Raw genomic sequence first — 25697 nt, 5'->3', positions numbered from 1 at the left:
CCCAAGGACACAAAAACACTAATTGGAAAGGGAACCTGCACTCCTATAAAAAAAGTACATTTGAATAAATACACACACACACACACACACACACACACACGCCCATTAGTTCCAACTATCAAGGAAGTAAGTGTTAGGTAGATAGAAAACAAACAAACATCTCTTTCCCTAAAAAGTAACAAGTCATAGACTATAGGGGTGAGGCAGGTTCTGAAATGTGGCTGTGCAGATTGGTTACACACCAGTTCATGGATCTCAAACCAGAGCTGCTTCCCCCTACCTTGTGAAGCATTTACTCAGCTAACTGCTCACACGCCCTCAACTCATGGTCTATCTTCATACGTGCAGAGGTTTTACGCGGTGGAAAACCCACAGTAGTCACAACAAGAACCCATATTCTCTGCTTTTTGGTGACAAGGGTGGGAATGCTACTCTGGTCAATGCACTGCAGAAAAAACTGCAGGGGAAGTTACTGAAACCACATGCATAAAATTAGGTTCGCCATTGAGACTGACAGAAAAGAAAGCAAAGGATTAAAACACTCATGCTAATGTGTGCATTGACCCCATACATGCAGGCTGAACACTAGGAAGAAGCTTCTTGGTTTCTGCTGCGAATATTAGCAAAAACAAAGAACCCAAAATCTTGCAGCAGAATCACCCTGACGCGCTTCAGAGGGAGTCGTTTCCCTGATGCTTGTGAACACGAAAGTGCATATATTACGACGACTTGACAGGAAGCAGTTAAAAAAAAAAAGTTGCTCCAACCGAAGTACTCCTGACCATCTGAAAACTAGGCTAGCGTTCTAATGCTTTTACTTTAAAACTGCAAGAGCCCGTCGCAGCACCCGAAGGCTGTGAAACGCTTCCCCACTGAACAGGGGTCTTGAAAACGCTTCTGTCCTGCAGCTGCGCGCGACTTGCTGCGCCACCAAACGCCGGCGGTCGCCTACCCTGGCCCTTCGTGACACAGGCGACAAGGACCGACGGAGTCAGCGCGGCGGCACAGTCACTTATTCTCCAGGGGCTGGTGACCTGAGGCTCCCCGCCCAGCCGCGCTCGCCCCTCAGCAGAGACCAGGGAGCGACCTCCCAAGGGCGGCGCGGCGCCCCGCCCGCGCCCCGCCCGCGCCGCCCGCGCCCCGCCCGCGCCCCGCCCGCGCCCCGCCCGCGCGCCGCGCGCCCGCCCGCCCCTTGCCGGGCTCCCGCCGGCGCCCGGGACTCACCTGCAGCACGAAAAAGCGGCGCGAGACACTGAAGCCGCGGTCGGGGGCCGGGAAGCGCCGGATCTTCACCTCAGCCACCTCCTCGTCCGGGTTGGCCAGGGCCAGCCCCAGCGTCCGCGAGGCGCCCGGGCGCACGTCCCCGAAGCAGAGAAAGGGCGACCGGCAGAAATGGCTGAGGGACAGGACCGGCGGGGACGCCGCCTCCCCCGGGGCCGCCGCGCCTACCCCGGGCTCACCTCCCAGCGGCTGCGGCCCGCTCGCCGCGTCGCCACGGCCGCTCCCCCGCTCGACACCCCGCAGCCCCTCGGGCGCCGGCGCGGCTCCTTGCGAGACCCGGGAGGAGGGTCGGCTGCTCCCCCTCCCCACAGTCCTGAGGGCAAGTCCCACCTCTCCTCTTATCCCGAAAGTTGGGTTTAATACGCAGTGTGCGGTTTGTGCTTAATAGCTGATGTTGCCTGCGTTGTGCCTTCGACTTGAAATGTCTTCTCCGGTCGGGTAGACCCCAGACTTACTATTTCTAGGAAGCTTTCCACTCCCTCCCTTCCCTCCTCCACACACCCCCAAAAAGTTCAGCTGCCTCAGCTGTGCCACCGCTCTGCTTTGTGCAGGCACTTTCCAGACTGGCAGCTTATGAACTGCGTTTTTCACAAAATTATTTCGTTTCTCCTCCACGTATAAAAGTCAGATTTCACAAGAAACAAAGCAGAATATGCAGCAATACTGGACTCAATCTCACAGGACAATCATCCACGCTGAGCAAAGCAGCAGCTGTCCGGGTTAAACAGAGCGTGCCATCATCAGGCCACCAGGAATATCACAGGCCCTGACACACTCAACATCCCAGACTTGTGCTTGTTCCCCTAGGTCTTTGAGTTGGCTACTGCTAGTACTTTCTCTCTTCTACTAAACTAAGGAGTTCCTTCCTTTGGGATTTCCTTTAAATACTGAGTGAATTTGATTCATATCTGTATCCTGCATTACCCTTCTCCTGGGATACAGCAGCTGCTCTGTATCACTCATTAATGCATTGAGTGGTTGAGTGAAAAGGATCAATACTTTCCTATTACTATTTAATTTCAATCAGATTTCAATTTCATGGGATCCACTGTAGAAAACTACTACAAAAAAATTAATTAATAACTACGTATTCAAGCACAGCCCTAAAACATGCACGCTTAACATTTGATGAGTGAATATTTAATCCAGGGACTCAAATTTAAATCTAAATCCAAGAATTGTGACTTCGTTTACAGAGGTTATCTCATAACCCGGTAGTAAATAATTATAACTTGGAGATTTGAAGAAAGTCATCATACTGAAAAAAATAAGATCTTGAGTTAGATGTACTGAATAATTTCTAGATAGAAAAAAAAATGCTATTCTAGTAACAACGACCAATCCTAACAGGTATCCCTGTACCTAGGTAGTGTCATTACACTGCTTATGAATGAACTGTGATAGCGATTAAAAGTATAACTGCTGCTTCAAGCTGAAAAGTGGCAATGTGGCACTTTGAAGTCACCCACTTATCTTGGTAATAATGATAATGCCATTTTTCAATGCTTGCAGTATTCACTGATTTCAGATTTTATAATCTGCGTGATCCCAACAATTATTTAACCTAAATAATTAGCACTTTTAAACTGTATTTCTTGGGCAATATTTGAACATCTGGACAGATTACTACCTCACGAAATACTTGCTCACTAACCTTCAGCTAATATCACAGTTCATTTTTTAAAGTTCTCTACATTTTATAAGTATGAAGGGTAGTATCTTCTATTTTTAATTAAATGAACTCTTTCATATAATGTACAGTTTATCTTGTGTGTTTATTTGCCAAGGTTGACATCTGTACTGAATTAGAAGTAACAGAGATCTTTATTGATAAAAGATGATAAAGACAAACATGAATTTTTTGCATGTAGTGAAGATAATGTAGTCCAATAAGTGGACATTAGGAAACAAGTATTTTAACGTATAGATTAATTTTATTGCTGGTGGAGAACATACAGTAAGTTACATGTCAAATCACTGAAACTAGAAATGAAATACATATTCTGGCTTTTATTTTAAAATAAAGAAAAATGTTCAACATAAACAATTAGACTGAAATCTTCCAGCAAAGTTATAGGTTTTTACCTCACTATTTTTCTTCTAAAATTAGATTTTATAAAGGATTTCATGATTTACTGAAATACTATTCTTCTTTCTGTTATTCATTCTCATGGCCTTACTGGTTCCTGAAAAGACAGCATCCTTGATGGGAGACGACGAGAGAGGGAGAGAAGTGAAATAAGCATCATTTCTACTCAAGCGTTTATTACAATATTAGTATTTTGGCATCTCATATAATTAGTCATTGTTTAAACAAATAGCCATATTTGGCAAAACAAAACCAATTCCTTTTTAAAAATTCAATGTCATTTATTATACTAACACTATCTTTTATACTTTGTATTAATATTTCCTTCTTTTCCTCTTAGAAAAGAGAAATCCAAAATGCACTGAAACCTTTAAATAACATTTTTCTACCTATTTTATCACAACGAATAATAAAACGGTTTCCCACCAATGTGCATCTTATTAATGACTTTTTCTGGAGTGTTCCAAGTTTCTAAAGATCTATCCTTAAGCAGTTCATATAGTTCACCATTTACAAAGTCGAAATGATACATGTATTTCTGCATATGTATTTTAAATATTCTTAATTGAACATACATAAATTATAATTTTCTTTTTATAGTCTGTCTTTAAAAGTTTCAAAGTTCCAATACTATGAAATTATTTACATTGTTTCATTATATTAGTTTAATATATTTCTAAAAAATATTAGGGTTATTTCAGTTTATCGAGGAGAATTTAATTTTCAATCCGAAGAAAAGGAAACACTTCAGTAAGTCATTTCAAAACCTCATAAATTTTCTTATTTCATTAATTATCAAAATGTCACAAATATCAAACAGCAAGTAATGCTTAGACTTTGGACAACTCAGAAAGCTTACTGAATTCATACTTCTAGGCATTTGCCTGGTTTAAAAAACACTAAAGAAAATTAACCCTTTCCTTTATAATGACCTATAAAGTAGGAGTTGTAGCACCTAAGGTTTCTGGAATTTAAAATATAATAAATCCTTTGAATAAGAATCTGACCAAAATAATAATTGTAGCAACAAGCCTCTTTTTACCTTTGTCTTTGAATACATCTTGGGTATTTTAACTGCCCTCTGTCACATTGCACTCTAAGTTCAGTTCCGATAGTAGATGTCTGAGCTATATAAGAATCTCTCCTACAGCGAAACTCAATATACTCGCCATGGAAGATATGTGGTCTATTGTCAAAATTCCATTTCAAGAGTAAATTATTCTTTTCCATTTCATCAAAAGATAGTGTGCAAGGCTCTGAAAGAAAAAAGAAAATTTTCTTGACACATCGTAACACTAACATCAATTGCTATACTTCCTACTCAGGATTCCCAGGCATTAGTAGCAAACAAACAAGGTTCTATTTTAGAGCATTGAGTGTAGCTAACAATCATTGAAATAACATTCTTTTCCTTTTTCCTTCCTCCAAAGTTTCAAGCAAAATGCCCATGAGACAACATAGATTGATAGTTTGATGACTAATATTTTATGGAACTGGGGGAAAAAAATCTTTTCTTAAATCGGAGTCCAGTTTTATGATCTGATGGTATTCAAAGAGTTTAACGATGCTCTTCCTTTAAATTTACAGTTATTAAGGAATATCAAGATTTGATTAAGATATTTTAAATCCTAGGCATTGAATGTATTCTTTGTAACCGTACCGTTATATATTAAAATAAAACAAAACAAAACAAACAAAATAAAAACTTAAGTTTAGGTTACCCAACAAACGTCTTTGACTTTCTTCCATGAAGAAAACAATGATGTTTTCAAAATGTCAACTTATTTCAGAAAATGGGGTTGCTTGTGTTCTTATTTACCTTCTGGATGGCCCAGACCAAGAAGTGTATTCTAAAATAGGTTAAATGATCCAGACTTGCTAATAGAAATAAGAATCATATAACTAGAATACATTAACACACTTATTCATTCAGTTCTGTTCAACTATTTATTGAATGCCTAATGGATCAGATGTTATGTTAGATGTTATAGATTTGAATTACTAGAATAGAAATGGACAGGTTTTAGTAGAAAGAGTCTAATAGGATTTGCCTAGTCACTGCAAAATTGTTTTCCTAATGAGTAGTATGATTTAGAATCTCATTGTTCTACAAAACATGAATTTTTAATTAAAGCAAGTTAAAAAATTGATTCATGAAAGTACGTAAATGAAATTAACCCACGACCTTCTGCTCTTGACTATGACAAACTGATCCATATCAGATTAATACTTTTACTGAGAACTAGAAAATGTGAAAATAGGCCAAAAACCAATTATTTCAAGCAATTGGAAAAATACCAAAAACAGTTAAAACTTAAGATCCAAAGTTCTGGTAAAAGCTCCTTCAGATGAACTTAATAACATTTCTGTGCCATTTTCCTCTTGGGGAACATGTTGAAAGTCTGGTAGAAAATGGTCAGTAACAAGCAGATTTTTAGAAAATCTCATGGGTTGAGGATAGAACATGGAAGCTTGAGTTAGCCAAAGACTTGATGTGTCAAGATCCTAGGGAGATCGATGTGTAGAATGAACTTTATACTCCACGTGGCTTTCCCTTTGATCTCCCAGTAATATCAAAACCAGTTAGAAGGAGGAAACTTGGTTTATAACCAATTCCCAATGAAGAACCCTACAAGGTGACAGGTGAACCCTGATGAAAATAAACTTAGAGAAAGTTTCATCTGTAATTGGAGGCCCCTTAGTGAGTATTTATTAGAACAAACTGGGCCATAGTTAGTTGTGATCTAGAGGAAACCATACAAAGCAGTGAATAAATAGGCACACTAATAACACAAACATAGCTAATTAAGCATTACCTTAGTCTCATATCAGCTCAATGAGGATAGAAAGTGAAAAATACAATTGTATTTTAATATAGACATATTTAGTAGTGCATACCTAAACATGAAGGTGGTGTAGTCCACATTCCATCTAAACAATAGGACTCCCTAGACCCTTGTAGAAAATGGTGATCAAAACATCTGTATTCTATTGAAGAACCGTTTTCATAGGTGCCTACTGTTGAACTAATAATAACTCCATTTCTAATAAGAGGAGGAGGTGCACACATTCCTTTAGATTCTGCAAAAGCATACAATGAACCGCTGTAATAAAAATCCTGTGTTTGTACAATGGCTCCAGAAATAGAATATTTCATGTACAAGCATTTTTAAGACGACTCTAAAATATTTTTAAATTTCTGCAGTAACTGCAGACCATAAAATTTATTATTGCAAATTATAATCTCAAATTATAATACATAAGTATATAAACCACCCAAAGATTAAGTCATGATTTTATTTTTCCTATCTAGTTGAAAGTGAAAGTATATGACATCCCTCGTGAAGCCTTGCTTTCTGTACGTATTCATACTACAAGAAGGGAACAATATTTCTCAATCTACCTCAAGCCTTCTTCTGAGACTCTGCTCTCTAATAAACCCCAAAGAGCAATGCTTTTCAGAATTGCTGATTAATGGCAATAGGGTGATCAATCTTCTGAGAGTCTGGTGATATTTATAAAAGTATTTGATCTCTCCCTTCATAACGTGGACTTATGAAAATTGACAGACAAAGCATAGTCATCTTATTTAAGTTTAGGTACTGAACAGAAATTTATCAAATGAGTTCTGATTGTTTGCATTAAAAATGGAGATGAATTGTTTAGAATCATTACTTTCAAATATAGAGACCACAATTGATCAAGTAAGAAACTGTAAGAAAACATTATTGCTTTACCTTTTCTAAAACAGAAAGGATATTTTACTTCCCCTCTATTACACTGTACAGACAATTCAGCCAGTGAAGTTGATGGAGCTAAGTCATATCCTTGTTTACATACAAAATCTATTAGATCTCCATGTAAGATCTTTCCTTCATATTTCCATTTCATCTCTATGTTATTTCTGCTCATGTAATCCACATTAACAGTACATGGCTCTGTAAAACAAAATGCTCCTTTAAATTCTTCGTTTATTTCAAAAATATGAAAGATAATATTTAAAGGAAAAATTATGACAGGGCTCAAAATTAATATTTGATATTTGATATTTATCCTCAAAGGTCCCTATCTTCCTGATTTCATTAACTAAAATCAAATAATTTGAAACATTAAAAACATCACTTAGGGCTATTAACCACTGAAGTGGATCATGATTTCCTTCCTCTAGAATAAAAACCTTAAAATAGAACATGTATTTAGTGTGTGACTATTTGTGGGAGAGCTACCACTTGTTACACACCAAAGAGAAAATGAAGATCTCTGACTTCATGGAGTTTAGCTTCCAATCAGAAGAAACATACATAGTAAGTAATAAATACATGGATTTTATAATCTGAGATCCTCTTTAAACCATACAGGATGAATTAGGAAAGTGAGCAGTGGAGAGGACAGGCTATCAAACGGACTGGGTGAATGAGGTCGTTCCTTTAAAGAAGGTGGCTGGGATAAGCCTAAATAAGAAGTGATGTTTGCGCAAGAAGAAGAAGGTTAAGGCATGAACTAAACTAAGTTGTTATCTGCGAGAAGACATTTCAGGCAGAGGGAGCTGAGGTGATAGCACACTTGGTATAAGAAGAGTAAGTGGCTGTAGAAGAATGAAAGCAGGAAAGACCAGGAAGAAGAAAATTAGAAGGTTCCTAATGCCTGGAAGAACATTTCACAGTTGGAAAATTGTGCTCCTCATCACTCTGTTTTTGCCATTTGTAGTGAGAGTACTTTCAGTTGCAAAGGTGAGTAAGAAAAACTCTTCCTACCCTGATGACAATGAATTGTCTTCAGTCAGTATTTGTGTTGGTTCATTACCACCTCATCTAGTCTTGAGACAGTTGTTCCATATATAAAATGATCAATTTCTTCAAACTGTATTCTTTATGAGGTTGTCCCATTACTAGCTCGTCCATTACAATTTCAATCCAGTCTCTGTCCTCAGAGAGGACTGTACTTCTACTCAGTGAAAATACCAATCACATTATCAAAAACATTTGTAAAAACAGGATAGCAATTAAAATAATATGTGAAAATCTATCAGAACGTGAATGGGAACAGTAGTCTAAGAATGATCTATAAGACACAAAGCACTAAGGAGATGTTGAAAGAGCTTCAGATGTAAAACTTCAACTTATGGGCTTAAAAACACAGAAACATCAATTCCAAAGAACACCTGCACCCCTATGTTTATAGCAGCTCTATTTACAATAGCTAAGCTTTGGAAACAACCCAAATGCCCAAAAATAGATGACTGGATCAAGAAGATGTGGTACATATATACCATGGAATATTACTCAGCATTCAAAAAAGATAAACACATGCAATTTGCAGCAACATGGATGGCGCTGGAAGGGATCATGCTCAGCGAAATGAGCCAAAAAGAAAAGGAAAAATACCGGATGGTCTCACTCATAGCAGGAATCTAGAAAACTTAAATAAGGGATCAGGAAAATGAATAACTATAAGAAAGTGAAAATCAAAATCAACCAAAAACTATGAACCAGAGACACTTTGTGGTGGGGGGAGGGGAGGGATTGGGGTCAGAATGGGGGGGTTGCAATTGTATGGGGAATATAAAAATAAAATTTATTATTTAAAAAAAACACTATCAATAAAAGTAAAAGGAACATAAGAAATAGTTGTAATATACATGATTGTTAAAGGGATAAAATAATTTATATAGATAAAACTCTTATTCTGAGTATGGAAAAATGGCTGAATTGCAACCAGTCAGTTCATTGAAAAAAGCAGCCATTAGAAAACTGGAAAAATTCCCAATGCATTAGTAATTAGTTAAAACAAGTTAAATAATTGAAATTGTTAATAACATATGAATATTAAAATATTTATTGACAAAGTTTAGGGAAACTACTTTAATTCAGTGAACATGGTGATGTAAAGCAGAATAAACTCTCTGAGGACAAATGGGTACTTAGAAACATAATTAGAATTCCAGATCTATTTGACCCATAAATTCCTATTCAGCCAATCTGGGGAAAAAAGTGAAATAAAGATAAATGATTTTAAACATTAAAAAACAAAATTTTTTTAAATGTACAAATATTGGTACTAAATGAACTGTTTGGAATATAAAATTTTGAAAGCAGACTAAACATCCATAAAGAGTGATAAATTTAACCATGTAATACTTCACTATGTAACAGTATATAATCATTAAAATATATATTGTTGAAGAATAGCAAATCATGTTCATAATATAGTTTAAGTGAAAAAAAGGGGTAGGATTTCACAATAGCATGTTTTGTGAGTGAGTGTGTGTGTGTGTGTGTGTGTGTGTGTGTGTGTGTATGAATATGAAGGGGTAGGAAACCATTATCTGAGTCTTTTATTTAAGGCATTTTTTTAAGGTTGCTGATATTTTCTGTTTTCTTCTAGTTGTTGCTTCTATACACTTATTAATGTTATTTGGTAAATAACAATGACCGATTTTGTAGTTTAAAAGGCTAATATTTTAATTAAATGACTTAATTTATAAGATGTTCATCATATCATTGCCTCTCTGAAAGTTTGATGTAACAAGTTCATTGTAACTACAATGATCAGTGGCATTACTTTTAAATATAACTCTTACTGGCAAAGTTAAAAATGAAGTAAAGAATTGAAGTTTGTGGTGAATGTTATTTTTTTCAAATTTATCTATTTTTGGCAGTTATTTAGGCAGCTGCTGCAATTCTCCACTTGAAACTAAATGTTTATTACAATCATTCTTTAATCCAAAATATATTTTGAGTAGCTACAAGAATATTTTTATTTGCTCAACAAGATTTTCAAAGGTGATAATGACATGAGGAAATCAGTGTTAAAGAAAGAGATCAACAACATGCTAATGACAGAATAGAATTAATTATTCTTCTCTCCCAATGACATTCTGCAAATAATACAGAGACTGAGGATGATAGTAAGGGAAGTTTCATTTAGAACAAAGACAACACCAAAATTAATCAGTCATGAATGAGAATGTGAATATGCTTACCACCACTGAAATGCACACTGAAAATGGTTAAAATGGTAAAGTTTTGTTATTCACATGTCATCAGAGTTTTTAAAATAGTGGTGTGTTCAGAATCAATGTAGTCCTGACTCTAAGACAGTAAGGGTTTTCTGCTTACAAAAATGAGGAGAAACACTTGAGGAGAAAAAAGACATTTAAAAGTCATCATTTCTGGGGCCTTCCTGGTGGTGCAAGGAGTTAAATCTCAGCACTATGAAACTATTTGCAACCACTGCAGCATGAGTTCAATCCCTGAGGCAGGGTGATAACCCACAGGGTGCAGTAGTCCTTTCCTATCTCCCCCGCTATTCCCCTCAAGAGTGTATTTCAGTCAATCTGCCTGTTCTGCTCCCTACTCTGTCTCTGGTGAATCCTCTCACCAATCTCCATCCCCCTCACCCCACCCCCTGCACCTCTGGCTGACACCTCAGGTCTTGCATACATAACATAAAAAAAAATAAATCGGGCCTCCCCCGTGGCGCAGCGGTTGAGCGCTGGGTTGCGAAGCTGCCCAAAGCCTCTGCTGAGGAGGGTCCCACATGGCGCGCAGACCTCTCCTGCCGCCCGCTGCTCCCCTCAGCAGTGTACTTCGGTCCTTCTGCCTGCTCTGCTCCCCGCTCTGGCTCTGGTGAATTCTCTCACCCTCCTGCGCTTCTGACTATACCCAGAGCTTGCATAAATAAATAAATAAATAAATAAATAAATCTTAAAAATAAATAAATAAATAAAAATAAATAAATCTCTTAAACAATCATCATTTCCATGCTATAAAACATTACAATAAAATTAAGATTAAATACAAACACAAACACAATGGCAAAAGAAATTCAATGTATTTTGGTATAAGAGGAATCAGTCCTGGGCCTCCCAGGTGGCTCAGCGGTTGAGGGCTGGGAGGGTCCCACATGGTGCACAGACCTCTCCTGCCGCCCCCTGCTCCCCTCAGCAGTGTACTTTAGTCCTTCTGCCTGCTCTGCTTCCTGCTCTGGCTCTGGTGAATTCTCTCACCCTCCCGCACTTCTGACTGTACCCAGTGCATGTATAAACAAAACCAAACAAACAAATAAATAAATAAAATAAAAAAAAACATGCCTCTATAAAAAAAAAAAGAGGACTCAGTCCTGAGGACCTAATATGGACAGCATGGTGAATACAATAAACAATATTAATTTTTCTACTTAAAAGTTGCTAAGAGTAGATTTTAAATCTCCTGATTAAAACAGCACAAAAGTTAGTAAGTACGTGAGGTAGAGTATGTGTTTCCTAACTTTATCTTGTTGATCATTTTGCTATATAGGCATGAATCAAATCATTACATGGGAACCTTAAAGCAATGTTACATGTCAGTTACATCTCAAAAAGCTGGAAAAGACTTTTATAGTATCTTACCTAAACAAATAGGTGGAGATGACCATTTTCCTTGTTCACAATGAGAAATTTTTGCTCCCTTCAATAAGTAATATTCGTTGCATCTATATTCCACTGAAGATCCTGACATGTAGCTTGGCAATAATCCATCAACCACAGCCCCATTTATTACAGCAGGTGGAGGATTACAATTTTCATTGTTTTCTATAGAAAAAAAGGTATTTTAAAATTACATGAACTTATAACAATAGAATCATATATTGTCACCTACACTATAATACCTCAATATTTGTACTGTACAATTTCAGATAATTCCTAAATTCACCAGAAATGAGAGAAATGATTCAAATGAAATATTTAAAAAAAAATAAACTAGGAAAGAATGGAAAGCAAATATTTTTGTAAGAGCAAGTTTTTTATTTTACACTTTTCTTGATTGTGAACAAATTAGAACGTAGACGTTCTTAAAATTGATAGAAAGAGAAACAGTGCTCTTTAGCATAAAGATTTTAGTCAGTCCTGAAACTGTCTTTTGTCACTATCCATTTTTACAATTTTCCTTCTCATTCTCTTTCATCTTGGGTCTCAATCTTTAGATTAAATATTCCATGCTTTTCTGTCTTTTAAAAGTCTTTATCTTACTCTGCTAATTTCTTAACAACCTTAATAGCTTTTTTGTTACACAACAAATATCCCAGGTAAGTACATTCATGGAGCGCTCTCCGGGATCTGATCCCGCAGTGAGAAGGATGACAGGAAGACAGTACTCAGGCAGGGTGGCACAACCTGGTTGTGCCCTTCGGTTTTTTGTTTCCTAATTATTTTTATTGGCTTACATTCTATAGATGGTTCCAAAGACAGAAAACATAACAAAGTAGGTATAGTGTCGATGTGTTCCTAAATCTTCTAAACAGTCACCACTCTATGGATTAAATGAGGATAAAGGAAATTTTTACACAACGGGCTAAGCTATTGATGTCAAATGCAGCAACACACCAACACACTCAGGGGCAAGTGTCCATTTTCCACGTCTACAAGTGATTTCTTTTGATCCACGGAGATAATAGCCACGTTCACATCCATATGTCACTTTATCCCCACTGTAGTAAATCTTAGAGTTTAGGTTTGCTGCCCCATTCCTAATGAAGGGTGGTTCTTCACAAGCTATCTTCTCCGTTTCTTCTGGAAAGGGACAATTTAAAAAGAAGAGAGTAGTTATCAATACCGGCAGATCTCATTTGAGGGAAAGCTTATTTGAGGCATTGCTAACCAACGCATTTGGGAGGTTCTGTCCATTTTCCATTCTCACAACGTATTTCTTCTGATCCTTGTATCTCAAAATTAAGTTCACATTCTACACGAACTATTTCTCCATGACGATAAGTTGTTGAATATGTTTGAATCTTGGAGTTTAGAGGCAGAGGGGGAGGAGGACATCGACTTCTTCTTCCTAATGAAAAGAGAAATCCAGCATATTTTGTCATAAAATTACCCCCAAAATGGAAAGTAAGGTTTAATTAGCATGTTCATCATGCCAAGTGGCACAAGAAGTATGGCAGACAGACTGCGGGGTCACCTCCTTGGTCCCCCACAACTTAGGTTCACTGTCTCAGGTGGTAAATATCTCCATGAGCAGGGACGGCCATATGCATTTAACCAATAGGATGCAGCAAAGGTTATGAGATATATGTGATTATCTGAGTGTGGTTATGCAACAAGATATTGTAACCCCATTCTTACTGAGTGACTCTTTCTCACTGCTGATTTTAAAAAGAAGAAAACTTCCCCATGTGTGCTTCCAAACAGGGAAAACCATGTGACAAAGGGCAGAGGGCCCTTCCATTCAGCAATCTGCAAAGCTCTGAATGCTGCCTAGAATGAGTATGGAAGCAGATTTGGTCTCCAGTTGAGCTTCAGATGAGGCTGCAGTCCCAGCCAACACCTAGACTGTAGTTTTAATAGACACAAATACAAAGGACCCATTTCTGCTATGCTCCAGAATCCTGACTCACAGGAAAAGGAGTTCCTGTTCCAACTGTAAAATAGTACAAATGTCTCATTTTAAGCTCTAAACATTTAGTAACATCGCTATGCTCCAACAAAAAACGGAAACAGCAAACACTTTACATACATATCTCCTTTATTCCTAAAATAACTATTAAGTGGGGAGTATTATGCATGTCTCTCATATTATAAATGAACTAAAACATATGAAGTAACTTAGTAAGTGGAGGATCTGCTCTTGAATGGATGTCAATTTGAATTAAAATCTACTGCTCTTAGCTATTGTACAACATTGACTATGTTAGTTTTCTTTTACTGGTATGACAAATGACCGTAATTTATTGGTTTAAAACAGCACAAATTTATTCTGGCATCTCTGGAAGCCAATGTCCAGAACAGTTTCACCAGGGCTAAAGCCAAGTTGTCAGGGATGCTGCAGTCCTGGAGCTTGATGAGAGAATCAGCTACTCTGCCTTGTCCAACTTCCGGAAGCTGCCTGCATTCCTTGCACACGGCCCTTTCTCCTACTACTCCAGTCTCTTGCTTCTATCATCAAATCTCCCTTCTATAAGGACACTTGTGATTATTCATCAGGATTTTTCCAGGTAGTATTTCCACCCCAAAATCCTTCAGTTAATCACATCTGAAAAGTCCCTTTTGCCAAATAGGCTCATTCCAAGGATAAGGATATGGCTCTCTTTGCTAGAGGGAAGGGATGGCAGAGAGGAACTTTATTCAGCTTACTACACTGCCTGTCCTACACCTGCTGACTGTTTACTGGAGAAAACAGCAAGTCATTGGCATGCTGACTAATCTGAGTGGGGATGGGAACAAAATAGAGTTAAGTTGGTCTGCCATAGATTTTTTAAATAACATGCTACAGACTCTAAGCTAACAATCTTCCTCTCCTCAGTCAGAACAAAACTATCGAGCACAACAGAAAATTTAAAAATAAAGTTATTGTTTGGTGCATTTAATGAATTGTGATAGTTTTGGGCACTCCCATTCATGTTCTTGGTCCAGTTCCTGTTCTTATTCCTCCTAGCACCTATTTCAAATCTCCACCACTCTCTTTCAAGTTCGACCTTGCTGTCCTTCTCCCTTCTATCAATAATGACATGAATTATCATACAGAGAAAATAGAAGCTATCAAGTCCTTTACCACTCCCAACCCTTCCAATCTTCAAATTCCTATTTCTCTTTTCAGGCTCAGTTCACATATTAACCATCACCTCTGTAAATGCTATTTCTCACCATACCAATTAGAACAATGTTTGTTCATACACTTTGCACCTAATTTTATCACAGTATATATGTATTTATGTCACATAGTTACCAATTAACATTTTTAAAGATTTATTTATTTATGCATACAAGAACTGGTGTACAGACCAGAAATGCAGGGGTGAGACGATTCACCAGAGATGAAGTAGGGAACAGAGCAGGGACACTGACTGAAATACACTGTTGAGGGAAGCAGTGGGCAAGACAGGAGAGGTCTGCTGCACCATGTGGGTCACCTCTCTGTCCTGGGAAAAAACTCGTGCTGCAGTAGCTGTGATAGCTTCTTAGTGCTGAACCCCTTGCGTCACCAGGGAGGCCCCAATTAATTTTTTTTTAAATATTTATTTATTTATTTATTTATACAAGCACTGGGTACAGTCAGAAGCGCGGGAGGGTGAGAAAATTCACCAGAGCCAGAGCGGGGAGCAGAGCAGGCAGAAGGACCGAAGTACACTGCTGAGGGGAGCAGAGGGCAGCAGGATTGGTCTGCGAGCCATATGGGACCCTCCTCCGGTGGCCGGGGAGCAGCCGGGGATCAAACCAGCGCTGCAGAGGCTGCGGGCAGCTTCGCAACCCAGCGCTCAACCGCTGCGCCACCAGGGAGGCCCCCCAATTAATTTTTTAACATGTTTAATAGCTACACTAAGATCCCCTTCATATTACATTGTGGTATGTTTGAATGACTCTTAAACCGATGTCTTCGAAGAGGTAGTCTTACCAACTGCAGAAGAAGAAACTTGACCATAAATAGCCATTGCATTCTAGGATAGCTCTAATTAGATAAACTTGCTTTGCATTTTGATTCATTTTCATTCATATTTAGCTGCATTTTCTGCTCTCTACCCCATTATTTTGGAGACTACGTTCTCACATTAGAAAATGTATGGTCAGGTGAGCAGACCTCTCTTGTCTCTCCAGCTGTTCCCCTCAGCAGTGTGTTTCATCATTCTGCATGTTCTGTTCCCTGCTCTGTCTCTGATGAATCCTCTCACCCTTCCGTGCATCTGTCCTGTACCCTGGCTCTTGTATAAATAAAATAAATCTTTAAAAAAAAAAAAAGAAAATGTATGGCCAAATAAGATAGCACCTCAACAAAGCTGGCAGGTAGGGATAGCTGAATCTATTAATCTCCAATTAAAAAGTTATTCATTATAATGAGTTTTAAAATTCATGATAAGAAATTTAAAAATAAGTTTAAAAGATATATTACTGAAAATAGCACTGATTTAAAAGAAAATAGTTATTTTAAAAGATAGTACTAAAGACAAGAATTAGATATCACCACAGACATTTTTTTAAAGTTTATAGAGATTAAAACATGATATCTCTTTTTATGTATCAGAAATTTCAAAAATTACCTTCACATACAGGAGATTTTGGATACCAACCAAAGTTATAGCACTGAATTAAATCTGATCCACTTAGATAATAATTTTCATGACAGAAAAATTGAACTACATCTCCTTCTTCATAGGTTTCCTTAAGAGGATGAAAATAACCATTTTCTATTAATCTTAAAGAAGAGCATCTTAACTCTAAAAATTGGAAAAAAACAAAGAGGTGTTATTCTTTCTACTAGAACAATATTCATCTACTACTTATTTACTGTATAAGCAATAAAATGATAGATTTGCCATATTTTGTTATGAACAAGAAAAGAGTGTTAATTTGTATAGTAATTAAATAACATTAGCCTTATTTCAATATCTGAACTAAAAGGAATTTGGCTCTTCAAGAGTTTTAAATGATGAAAGCCTGCTACCTACATAATTAAAACCAGAGGCAAAAAAGAACTATGTAAAATGCAACATAGTTAGAATGACAATTTTATGGGTTTATATATGAAAAGAAGTTTACTGAGTGGGATAAGGTTGTCTTCCAAGTGAGCACCTACTGGTACATTTCGGTGTGAGAGACCATCCATGCGTGCGACATTCCACCTCTTCTGTCTTCTTCCCTCCAGCTGTGTAATAGCCAGTAGCACATTCATACTGTAATTTGTCCTTCACTTTAAATGTTTTCTGTGTTGTGGAGTAAGTTCCATGATGTAAGTCAGGGGCCAAACATGTTTCTAAAAAATATTATAGTTATTTATTTTGTGATTTAAAAAAATCTCAAATTTATTTTCCCTGAATCTTAAAATTATATGAACCAAGTTTTGCATCTCTATTCCCTTTTCTCATACATCTTGTGTCCTAATGCCACAAGTCTTTTATTCTTAAAATTCTAATCTAGTGTACTTGACCAAAGACCACCATTAAACTGAAGTTTTATGCAATAACAATTTTTGGATTATATGTCACCTGTGAATTTATATGATTTTAACAGTGTACAACCATTAGAATGTAAATATTCAAATTACTGGCTAATTTTTACTGTATTTGATATTGGTTTACAATATAAAACAATGTGTATTATCCCAATTTCTTCTCCAGTAAAGGAAATAGCAAATTTATTTTGAGAGAAACAGGTATATTAAGATTCTTTCTTATTGGGCCTCCCCTGGTGGTGCAGCAGTTGAGCTCTGGGCTGCAAAGCTGGCCACAGCCTCTGCCGCACCGATTCGATCCTGGGCCGCCAGCAAGGGTCCCACATGGTGCGACAGACCTCTCCTGTCATGCCCGCTGCTCTCCTCAGCAGTGTATTTCGTCAGTCTGCCTGTTCTGTTCCCTGCTCTGGCTCTGGTGAATTCTCTCACCCTCCCATGCTTCTGACTGTACCCAGGGCTTGTATAAATAAATAAATAAATAATATATATATATATATATATATATATATATATATGATTCTTTTGTATTATTCTACCCCAATTTTTTTCATTATTATAAAATGCTGGAGTTAGCGTGTGAGTTTAGAATGTTTGAATTAACTAAAAAGTTTCTGCATAGCAAAAGAAACTATAAATAAAACAAAAGACATCCAACTGACTGTGAGAAAATATCTGTACATCATATATGCAGCAAGGGACTAGTCTCCAAGATGTACAAAAAGCCTCATAAAACTTGATAAAAGGAGGATAAAGAACTCAATTAATCAGTGGGCAAAAAAACTAAATAGACACTTCTCCAAAGAATACATACAGATGGCCAACAGGCAAGTGAAAAAAATGTTCAACATGACTTATCATCAGGGAAGTGCAAATCAAAACCACAATGTGACACCACCTCACTCCAGTGAATTGGCCCATATTAAAAACAAAAACAAAAACAAAAAAAAGAACTAACTAATGTTGGAGAGGGTGTGGAGAAAAAGGAAATCTCTAAATGCTGCTGGTGGGAATGCAGACTGGTTTAGTCTCTATGAAAAACAATGTGGAGTTTTCTCAAAATATTAAAAATGTGTGGTTCAGTAATTCTACACCTACATTCTACATTTATTCAAAGAATACAAAAACTAAAGTGAAGGGAGTCATATATATATATATATTTTATATATACCAAATAAATATATCATATATACCTAATATATATATTATATAGGCAGTAATAATTACATATGATGTATATATAAATATATATACCTTATATAACTTAGCTATTATAAATAGTGTTACAATGAAGACATAACAGCTAAGTTATGAAAGTAACTTAAGTGCCTAAGGACAAATGACTGGATTAAGAAGATATAGTACATACACAGATGGAATACTATTCAGCTTTAAAAACAAACAGGAAGACTCCTGCCATCTGCAACAAGATAGATGGAATTCCAGGGCATTATGATAAGTGACATAAACCAGAGAGTGAAAGACAAATACCATGTGATTTCACTCATAAATGGAGTATAAAGAAACAAAACAAAGGAACTGTCAGAATTAAAGCAAAAAAAAAAATTCTAGAAATGACTGCAGAATTGAGGTTACTAGAGGGGAAAGGGTGGGAACAAAGTGGGGAAAGGCCCAATGGTACGCCATAAAGAGGATAAGAGTGCTCTGGGGTGGGTGGGTATCGTGAAGTACCTCTGAGGAGGCCTATTCCTCTAAATCATATACTGTGATGGAAATCAAGTTTCCCTCAAATAAATAATATAAAAAAGAATGTTTGAATTCAGGAAACATCTATAAACTGCTTGCATTTGCAGACATAATGAAAAATCAATTATAGTAGTAAAAATATCCATAAATCTAAAAATACGCTAGCCTGGCAAACACTTAACTTCATTTTTATGAAATGAGTCTTAAACACATACCATGCTCCTTTCTGCAGGTGGGTTGAGAAGACCATCCATCAGGGAGACACTGAACCACTTCTTCATCCTGCCCTCCCGTGGTTTTGTACCCTGATGTACAGCCATAGCGCATACTTTCTTGAAATGTGTACAATGACTTTGCATCAGCAATGTAACCATTTCTCAAGTCAGGTTTAGTGCATTTTTCTATGGAGAAAAATATTTCTTTGCTTACCTTGATGAAATTAAACTTGTCCTTACTACATTGTAAAACTAAAGCAAACATTAATATTCTCCTTGGAAGTTGAAAGAAAGAAAAACTTTTACTCCATAATTCTTTGATTTAATGCAATTTTGGAAATATCCTCCATGTTCTGCAAGAAGTTGTTCTAAAAACTGGTATCACTTGACAATGAAATTCTTTGTATTACTAATTTTATTTTCATCATTATTTTACCCTCACCACCTCTGCTTTTATTTATTTATTTATTTTTTACTGGTCTATGCAGTTGATTTATTTAATTAATTTTTATTTATTTTATTTTATATAATTCTTACATCTTTTTTCATCTTTGCACAATGTATGCATTTTCGTTTTGGTTATATTCCCCATAAAATTGCACCTCCCCCCTTATTTTGACTCTAGGCCTTCCGTTCCCCTCTCCCCCTCCCCCCTCCCACCCAGTGTCTCTGGTTTATAGTTGCTTGTTGATTTTGATTTTTATTTTGTGTTGATTGGTCTTTTTCCTGGTCTCTTATTTAGGTTTTCTAAATTCCTTCTATGAGTGAGACCATCCGGTATTTTTCTTACCACCTCTACTTTTAGAAAAAATATCTAGAGTTCTTCCACCAGCTGATTGTCATTCATGGTCAATAGGAGGAATCCCATTTGGATTTACTTTCAAATACTGTGTTTGATAACACAGTAGACTTACCATGTAGCAAAAGCATGTATCTACTTCGTTGATCCTTAAACAATTCTGCAGAAATCTTAATATGAAAATTTTATTCCTTTATTTTCAGCAAATGACCATTTAGCTTTGTAATAAGTCTCGATAGTCAGTTCATATAGATTGTAACTGAGTATAGACATGTTACTCAAAACCTGTATAGAGTTATTCTAAATATTTGCAACAGTAATGTTTCAGCCAATAAATTTACCTTAGCATTGTATAGAGCTCCATTATTCAAGTCCCATTATTAGACCCTCTTAACAAACCAACTTAAAAAAGTTAAAAAGACTTGCCCAAAGATATTAATTTAAATGTTTCATACTTGCTGTGTGATGATACTTTACAAGTTGTTTCTCATAAAAACATTATTGCCATTTTATAGATAAGAAACTGGCTAAGAATGTTAAAGTCACTCAGCACTGGTGAAGCAGGATTTACAGGCACAATCTGACTTGTATCTTAACCATTACACTATGGCACTGACCCTCACTTTTCTTGTGCCTCCTGTTTCAACTCTCTTACCTCACCAGCAGCCTCCTCCAGGAGTGTCACCTATAACAGTCTTTGGCTTCAGCCACTGGTTACATTACTTCTGATCTCAAAGAGTTAGTAAAGCTAAGATGTTTAATTTATTTTTATGCTCTAATTATAAATGATATTTATTTATTAAAATAAATGTTAGTATTAGCCTGTGCTAACACTAAAGTGCAAAGCTCAAATTTATAGTCTGTCCTGGAAGAATAGACCATAGACCCAACTTTCTCTTCTAAATTGACCAAAGCCCCTTGCTCTGCAAACAAGAACTCAGGAAATTCTCCACTCAGGTAAGATCACCTGACCCAACATAAATCCATTGATTGACTTTAGCATAGCCTGACACAAAATAAAGAGATAAACCAATCAGATTTCCTTTTCACAAAGTTCAACACAAAATTTAAAAAAAATTCAAAAGGATGTTATGAGAAAAGAAGTTGGCATACAATGGGAAGAAGTCTTTCAAATGATAAAACACTAGAGCAACAATCTAGTTCTTCCTGAGCCCAGGATCAAGCATTTTTCTAGCTTCCTGTGCAACATTATCTGTATAAATTCCTCTACTTAAAATAACTCAATTGTACCTCTTCTTTACATCTAATAAATAATTTTAATTATTATCCTTATTTTCTTCACAAGGTTTCATTAAGAGCCAGTTGGGAAAGAAACATTTTAGTGAGAAATACCATTTAATTTCAGAATTTAATTCCTGCTGAAATAAAATGACAGTGCACCAGTAATTTTGTTTTTATGTATCAAAATGTTTAACCATTTGTCAGTTTTTATTGGATCTTTATAAACATACAATGACATCACATCCCAGCAACTTACTGAAGCAACTTGGTTCTGGAGACCAGCCTCCTGCCGTACATGTGGTTTTCTCCTCTTGTTTACCAGTTTTGGTTGTATAACCAGGCAAGCAGGAATATGATATTTTTTTACCTATGCTCATTGGAAAGTAATAATTTTTGAAAGTATAGTAATATTGGGCAAAACTTCCATTTTCCAAGTGAGGAAGACCACATGGTTTCTCTGAAATAAGTAAATATCAAGTTGAAAACAAAACATATCTAAAACTTTGACATTTGTGATCAAACAATATATTTTTAAATTGAAAGTGTTTGCAGACACTTTAACTAGTATTTATTTATTACCCAAATGTTTAATGTACTTTTGTGACAATCTTTTTCAATCAGAATTAATAGACTAGCAACCCCGACAAAATCATGTAAAACTAAGCAGGCCACTATTTTATCAGGAGCTCTTTCCCTACCTTTTATAAACAGCGCATTCTGATAGAGATATAATACAAAGTCACATATGTAATTGTGAAATTTCTAGTAGCCACATCAATAAATAGGTGTGTGAAATTTATTTTTAATGATAGGTTTTACTTGACATAATATATATTTTAAAATTTTACTTTTTTTTCTTATGAAGTCTGAAATCCAGTGTCTATTGGCTCCTATAACACATACCAAATTTGGCACAGGCACAGTTCAATAGTCATATGTGGCTGGTAGCCACTCTATTGGACAGGAGTATTCTAAAATAGATGAAATTCTCTAAAGATATGCAAACTTACAAAATTTTGAAATAAATGGTTTTTGCTTTGTCAGTTAAAAAAATAAAAGGATTGAGCAAGAATTTTACAAATCAGAATATTTAAATGGATAGAGACATAGTAAAAAGTATTCAACTTTGTGAGTCAAAAGTGAAATGCAAATTTAAACCACCATGGCTACAACTACACATGCCCTAGAATGACTAACATGAAAAGACAGATGGTCATAATGAGTGTTGAAGTTGCGGAGAAATCAGAACTCTCGTGACTCCAGTAAGAGTATGAATTGCTACAACCTCTCATGACAAGATAGTTTTGCACAATCTACTGGAACACAATATGCACACAGCATATCAGAAAAGCATATATCTATCTGTGTGCTCAGGAACATGTAAAGAAAAAATGATTAATGCAGCACTTTCATTCAGGTCCCAAATGGAAGCAATCCAAATGCCCATTAATGGTGGAAAAGATGAATACATTTGAGACTATGCATAAATGGAATACTAAACAGCAGCACAAATGCTAAATGCTGAATCTCACAAACATATTACATGATAAAACAAGCCAGACACAAGTGAGTGAATATTATATATGCTTAATGTAATATACTTATTAGGACATCACTGACATAAACATTGCATTAGTTTCAGGCACACAACATGTTTTGATGTTTGTGTATATTGTGAAAAGTTCACTCCAATATGTCTAGTTAACATGAGTCATCTCATATACTTACTAATTTTTGCTGTGATGAGAACTTTTAAGTTCTACTCTTTGCAACTTTCAAAAACACAGTATTATTAACTATAGTAACTATGCTCTATATTACATACTTTTAATGTATTTATCCTATAATGGGAAGTTTGTACCTTCCAATCACCTCCACCAGCGGCCCTGCACTCCATCTCTGCTGCCCAGAGTGGCAGATTAGGGGAAGAGGGTGAGGAAGCATTGAGGGTGTGGATGGCAGGAATCTGAGGCAAGAGATGTGCCTGTTCCAAGACATTGGAGAAAACACTGCTTCTAACTGCAGCTGCTCAGAAGCTACTGGAAGCTCAGATGTGAGGACTACAGTGAACAGCAGAGAGGGGTGCAGAGAAGCCACAGAGACCATATTCAAGGATCCAGAAATACCATAAAGCAATAGGAAAGCAGTTCATGAGAAGAGGCAGGAATGCCTTCCTCCAAAAAATTTCTAGACAAAAGTTGGTAACATCAAAATAAATGATTTCTCTCAGTGAGAAGCACTGCTGACAATGCACACACTTATTATTCTGGAGGAAGGAGTTTGAAATGTCCCAAATCAACAAGATGCTGAACTGTATACCCCACATAGAGTTTCCACCAATGAGTGATAAAAAGACATGAAGCAAAGGGAAATAATGATTATGTAAGTTATAAAATCAAGGAAAAAATTGTCCAGTAATCACACATATGAGTGTATATAGATTTAAGAAATTGTCACAGAGAAATAAAATGATTATATGACAGCATTTATTTCACTTATTTCTGTCCAGGAGGATGTTAGAGGTAACAAAGTGTCCATCATTAGAAGACTGGATAAGTAAAACATATGAACACTATGTAGTCCTTAAACAACAACAAACTAGATTCAGCAACATGGAGCTGAATAGCGATAAGGCAGTAAAATCTGTGGTCATGTTTCATCTATGAAAAACATGCAAACGAGACATAATTAACAGAAGTATTTAAATATTTAATAATACATCAAATGCACGTCCCAGTTTGGTTCTAGGGGAACGAAATCCAGAATCAGGGCTAAAGGGGTATATATATACATAAAGGAAAAGTAGCACCCTTCATAGGCCAATCCTCTGAAGTGACAAGTAAAATTAACTTCATTGTTGCCCCAAGACACCCAGTAGGGGTGGGCAAAAGTACATGAGATCATAGCCTCTGTCTTTAAGCAATTGGCTTTTTTGTGGACCAAGCTTACAACCATATAATTAGAAAATTAGCTTGATTATTTCAGTGTCTTCATGAGACATATAATAACTTTATCAGGTGGTTTCCCCCTATTTAGACAGGAAAAGAAAACCAAAGAAAACTATGTAAATATTCCCTTATTTATAATTAGATGCATTAAAGTGAATTCATGTATCTTCACTTTCATCACTTTAATTATAGTTTATCTTCTTTTTCAGTAGAAAATTTGTAGTAAACTGTTCAGCTAAAAGTCAATTATAGGGCCTCCCCGGTGGCGCAGCGGTTGAGCACTGGGCTGCGAAGCTGCCCGCAGCCTCTGTAGCACCGGTTCAATCCCCGGCCGCCAGCAAGGGTCCCACATGGCGCGCAGACCCCTCCTGCCATGCCTGCTGCTCCCCTCAGCAATGTGTTTGGTCAGTCTGCCTGCCCTGCTCCCCACTCTGGTTCTGATGAATTCTCTCACCCTCCCATGCTTCTGACTGTACCCAGTACTTGTATAAATAAATAAATAAATCTTAAAAAAAAAAAAAGTCAGTTGTAATCTGGAGGATGTTTCCTTTAAACAAATTCCCTAAGGTGTCTATTTTTTCAAGTAATTTTGCTTTGTTTCCTACATCTGTGGACATTTCATAACCTGACTGGTTTCTTGTCCCTATAAACTAATAATGCTCATCACTGTCCTCCCATACACATCCACTGTCTGCCTCATGTTCACAGTAACTCACACTCGAGGCTGTGTGGTTATGAAGATTTTTTATAGAGTCCGCAGGTTTTGGTTTGTCTGGACAGTCCTGGTTTAAATGTGTTGGCCACATATTTATTAATAGAGCCTCCTTTCACTCCCAAAGTGTCCTCATTTGCATAGTCAATTATATAGTCCTCTTACTTATTACAACTTCATGACTTCAATCAATGAATAAAGCATTAGGATAAAAATCAAAATTTTTTTGACAGTTGACAATCTTGCTGAAGATTTACAGTTACTTCTTATTTTTCAAATTTTCCACTTTAAGTTCTCACTTTATGTAAACAGAATTAAAATTGCACAACTTTGTAGTGCTAGGAGTGGCTTCCAGTGTGCAATTAGAATTAAGGTTAACATACAACTTCTAAATGACCATGTTGTTAACCTGAAAACCCCTTAAGGTATTTAGATACTGTTCTTTTATCCCCCCAAATCCAGATATACAAAGGGTGTATTGTCTTATGTTACTAGAAGAATACTTTGCTAGTTTTGCCCAAAGGGAAATATCTAAGTATTAAAATTATATTTATAAGAAATATTTTTTAGTAATATTGATGTTCCCAACTGAGAGCATATATTAAAAATCCAAATTCAATTAATTTTAGAGATTTCCTTTATATTTTTTAGATAATAAATAAGAGTAAGAATTATTTTTACCTTCTGCATTGAGTTCTCCTGATATGATTAACAAGATGATAAAAGCCAAGTCTTTTGACCTCATCTTCAATGGCATGCTTAATAAAGACTAACAATTTTAA

At 36.5% G+C, this 25697-nt stretch overlaps 1 protein-coding gene across 1 annotated transcript; it reads right to left on the bottom strand.

Moving 5' to 3' along the window:
* Positions 1-292: 292 nt before the first annotated feature.
* F13B (coagulation factor XIII B chain) lies at positions 293-25697 on the bottom strand. Its single transcript, XM_037497731.1, has 15 exons — positions 25597-25697; positions 21512-21712; positions 19215-19400; positions 16921-17097; positions 16385-16561; positions 13009-13188; positions 12735-12920; positions 11760-11942; positions 7108-7308; positions 6269-6451; positions 4413-4626; positions 3462-3483; positions 1680-1890; positions 1225-1616; positions 293-445 (listed from the first exon to the last, which is right to left on the bottom strand). The coding sequence occupies exons 1-15, from the start codon at positions 25670-25672 to the stop codon at positions 293-295; spliced, it is 2742 nt and encodes a 913-aa protein (XP_037353628.1). The 5' UTR covers positions 25673-25697.

The sequence above is a fragment of the Talpa occidentalis genome, unplaced genomic scaffold (genome assembly GCF_014898055.3).
Source record: "Talpa occidentalis isolate TD23 unplaced genomic scaffold, MPIMG_talOcc4v2.1 talOcc4.8, whole genome shotgun sequence".
NCBI lineage: Eukaryota > Metazoa > Chordata > Mammalia > Eulipotyphla > Talpidae > Talpa > Talpa occidentalis.
This window is presented reverse-complemented; position numbering and strand designations above follow the sequence as displayed.

Coding starts and splice junctions, on each gene's coding strand:
- F13B (XM_037497731.1), bottom strand. CDS start 25,672: ATGCCATTGAAGATGAGGTCAAAAGACTTGGCTTTTATCATCTTGTTA. Junction 12,921..13,008: donor AGAACCTCCCAAATGCGTTG/GTTAGCAATGCC, acceptor GTCCCTTTCCAG/AAGAAACGGAGAAGATAGCT. Junction 6,452..7,107: donor TCCTTTCTGTTTTAGAAAAG/GTAAAGCAATAA, acceptor ATGCTTTTGCAG/AATCTAAAGGAATGTGTGCA.